Here is a 3138-nt window from a genome sequence, read left to right on the forward strand (position 1 = left end):
TTTTTGAAATGTAACATTACATTTGAATTTTTTGAAATGTAACATTACATTTGAATTTTTTGAAATGTAACAAATTATTTAATGCCTTCTCTAATTAGGTAGATAGATAGGTTGATATCTTTGTTCTGCGGATTTCTTGATAGAAAGTTGGCTTTGCTCTCAAAATAGTGAACTTCAACCATAGTGTCATACAACATCCATATAAAACTGATACCAATTTGTAAAGGATTATAAAGGAATGACACATTTCAATTAGAAGGGACTAAACATACATTATTGGTTATAACTAAGATCTCAATAGTTGTTAGAGAAGATTTCACTTTTGGAATGCTCCTATTGGTCACTAAGTAAGCCAGTTTCATCATATCAATCAATTAATCAGATCAATCAATTAAAATAAAAGTGTTCTAAAAGGTTGATCAGAAGGTTATTATTTTTCACCATAATTGAGCCAGGGCTCATACCTTTTAGTATCTTTCAGTAAACTCTTAAGATTATTTATTTTTCTGTTCTTTTTAGTCTTTTTCTGTTTCTTTTGTAACAGTATAATTCATTCCTTTGATAATTATAAATTTTTTTTAATTTTCTGATTAAATTGAATGATATATTATTTGAATATAAGAAGATGGTCAGGGTTGCGGTCAAAATAAGAACAAATAGTTTAAAACTATTTTAATGTCCAACGTTTTGCCCCACTTTGCAGGGCTTCATCAGGGCTGTTCAAAGCAAACGGTTGAACCGAGCCCTGAACATTGAACAGCCCTGATGAAGCCCTGTAAAGTGGGGCGAAACGTCGGACATTAAAATAGTTTGAAACTATTTGTTCTTTTTTTGACCACAACCCTGACCATCTTGTTATTTTTAAATCTTTACGGTCAACTATGTATACATATATATGATATATTATTTGATTTTTAGGTACCCCTATCAAAGTGAAAAAACAGCTGAGTTATCGAAGTATCGTATCTGATGTATTTAATGGCACTCTGCTAAGCTCTGTACAATGTTTGACCTGCAATAGGGTATGATGTATATAAATTGTTTACTATTTATTTATCACTTTTAAATTTTACTTTATTGAGTTTAATTAATAAACAGTTATCATAATGTGTATCTAAAACCATCATCAATCAACAGGCAAAAAAAACTTTTTCATTGTAGCACTATGTACTTTACAAATAATTGCATCCTAAAATGCAAAAGGTGATTTTTAATGCCCATCATCAGGACAGTGCTTTTAGTTATAATTTTTCTAAAAAACTGTTTGTTTTTTTTTCTATGTAAGATATGACTGACTATACAATGAAAAACCCACGTTTTGGTGAAAAAAGTACATTATAAATATACTTGGTTAGTGATAATATTATAAAAAACACAAAAGATTTACATAAAATAAAAAAATGTTCGTTTATTCAAACTTATATTATTTACTACATAAAAAAATTCAGCAAAAATAAGTTTGTATAAAGATTGTGTATAACAAATTCAAGGAAATCAACAAAACATTAAATAAAGTAATGGGGTAATTTTCTTTTCAATGTTGGTTTAAAGAGAAGAAATCTTGGAACAACCTTTTGTATCTGGAGGAATGGTTTTGGAGATGATATTTCTGTTTTGGGAGTATTTTTCCTACAATATGTTTTTCTTGTATAAAATTTCATTCACCTGCGGCTTTCCAATTTAGAATCGAACAAAACGTTTACATACCAGTACTCTTTTCCTGCTCACCGATATTCATTTACTCCTTTAATGATGAGTGTATATGAAAGGACCTAATAATGGTCTTATCACAGGCATGATATAGAAACGAATGTTAAAAATTTTCTATATTTTAACTCATGAATTACAAAATTGTTGAAAAACAATAAGCTTCGACAATAGCATAAGTGAGCTAATGAGAAATAGTAAACATGATGGCATTAGAATTATTTGGAAACTAGGTCTTTCTACAATTTGCCTTCTACGGAAAATAGTCAGCTTAAAACCTATCTGTATCTATTACATAGAATATCTGATTAACAGGGAGTTAAAAATAGAATAAAAATATAGGCAACAATCGAGAATGGATAAATGTCAGTTAAGGAAATATCATTACAGAGAAGTGTCTATATGGGAATTTTGACTGTATGTGTATGTAAAACATTGAAAAAGCACTCAAATTCAAATTACTTAACCAAATTGTATTTATACTGAAGAAAACATTACAAAATTGTACATAGGAAAAGGTGATATTGAGATACACTACAGCACATTTTTGCAGTATAAGTGGTTTCACTTTAGTCCTTACCTTGGGACTTATATCTATGTTTAGATGGCCAAATTCAGTTGAAAAAAAAAACTGTTTCCTACACTCCTGAGTCTGTTTCGTTGATGTAAAGTTACAAAAATGTTTATATATTTTTCTTTAGGTTTATGAGAAAACAGTGGTAGCAAATTGTAATACGTAAGTCAAATCCATAGAATCACATGCTGGTAATTTTTTAAATTTATAATCTTGTAAGAGGTATAAAAGTAACTTATTACAATTTACCATCTGAAAAAATTAATATATGCTGGTGTGGTCACACACACTCTCAAACACCCAGATTTACACATATAGTGGCCCTTATTCAATTTATTTAATTTTAGTGAATTGCTGTATCCTTATTTTCTTTGTTTTGCTTGAACTTTTGTGTTGATATTTAACAATATTTCTCTACCTTTATATGTATCTATGTTTTTATATAAATAAATTACACATCATTCACCTGCAAGAAAAGTGATCCAACTAAAAAAAAAAATTGTTTTTTGTTTTATTTTAGAAATAGGTCCAACCTATTTTTAGTTATTAGGAAAACCATTTTGTGAAGTGTTGTCTCTTTACTTTCTCAAATAATTTTAACTAAGTAAAAATAGGAGCACATTTCTGTGGTTTCATGATAGCTGCAGGTATATAATGTTGTGTTAAACAAGAAAAGTATTATTTTATTTACAAAATTTTCCCTCATTGCTTTTAAATTTTGATCATGATCCCCATATCATATTCTTTTACAACTCCTGTAACATTTGGTATTTTGAGTTGTGTCACTTTTCTAGCAGATGAGCCACATATATTTCATAAACTATTTATTTAAATTTTATTCATTTACTTAATTATTC

The 3138-nt window shown here is 28.4% G+C and overlaps 1 protein-coding gene across 2 annotated transcripts in view; it reads left to right on the forward strand.

Moving 5' to 3' along the window:
* Positions 1-3138, forward strand: part of Usp20-33 (Ubiquitin specific protease 20/33) — a 45676-nt gene that overhangs the window by 12424 nt on the left and 30114 nt on the right. For both annotated transcript variants that reach the window (XM_067044793.1, XM_067044792.1), the window contains exon 9: positions 919-1022. In XM_067044793.1, coding sequence (XP_066900894.1) covers positions 919-1022 — 104 coding nt within the window. The remainder of the gene's footprint in view (positions 1-918; positions 1023-3138) is intronic.

The sequence above is a fragment of the Halyomorpha halys genome, unplaced genomic scaffold (assembly GCF_000696795.3).
Source record: "Halyomorpha halys isolate HHAL.00 unplaced genomic scaffold, Hhal_1.1 Scaffold273.1, whole genome shotgun sequence".
Lineage (NCBI taxonomy): Eukaryota > Metazoa > Arthropoda > Insecta > Hemiptera > Pentatomidae > Halyomorpha > Halyomorpha halys.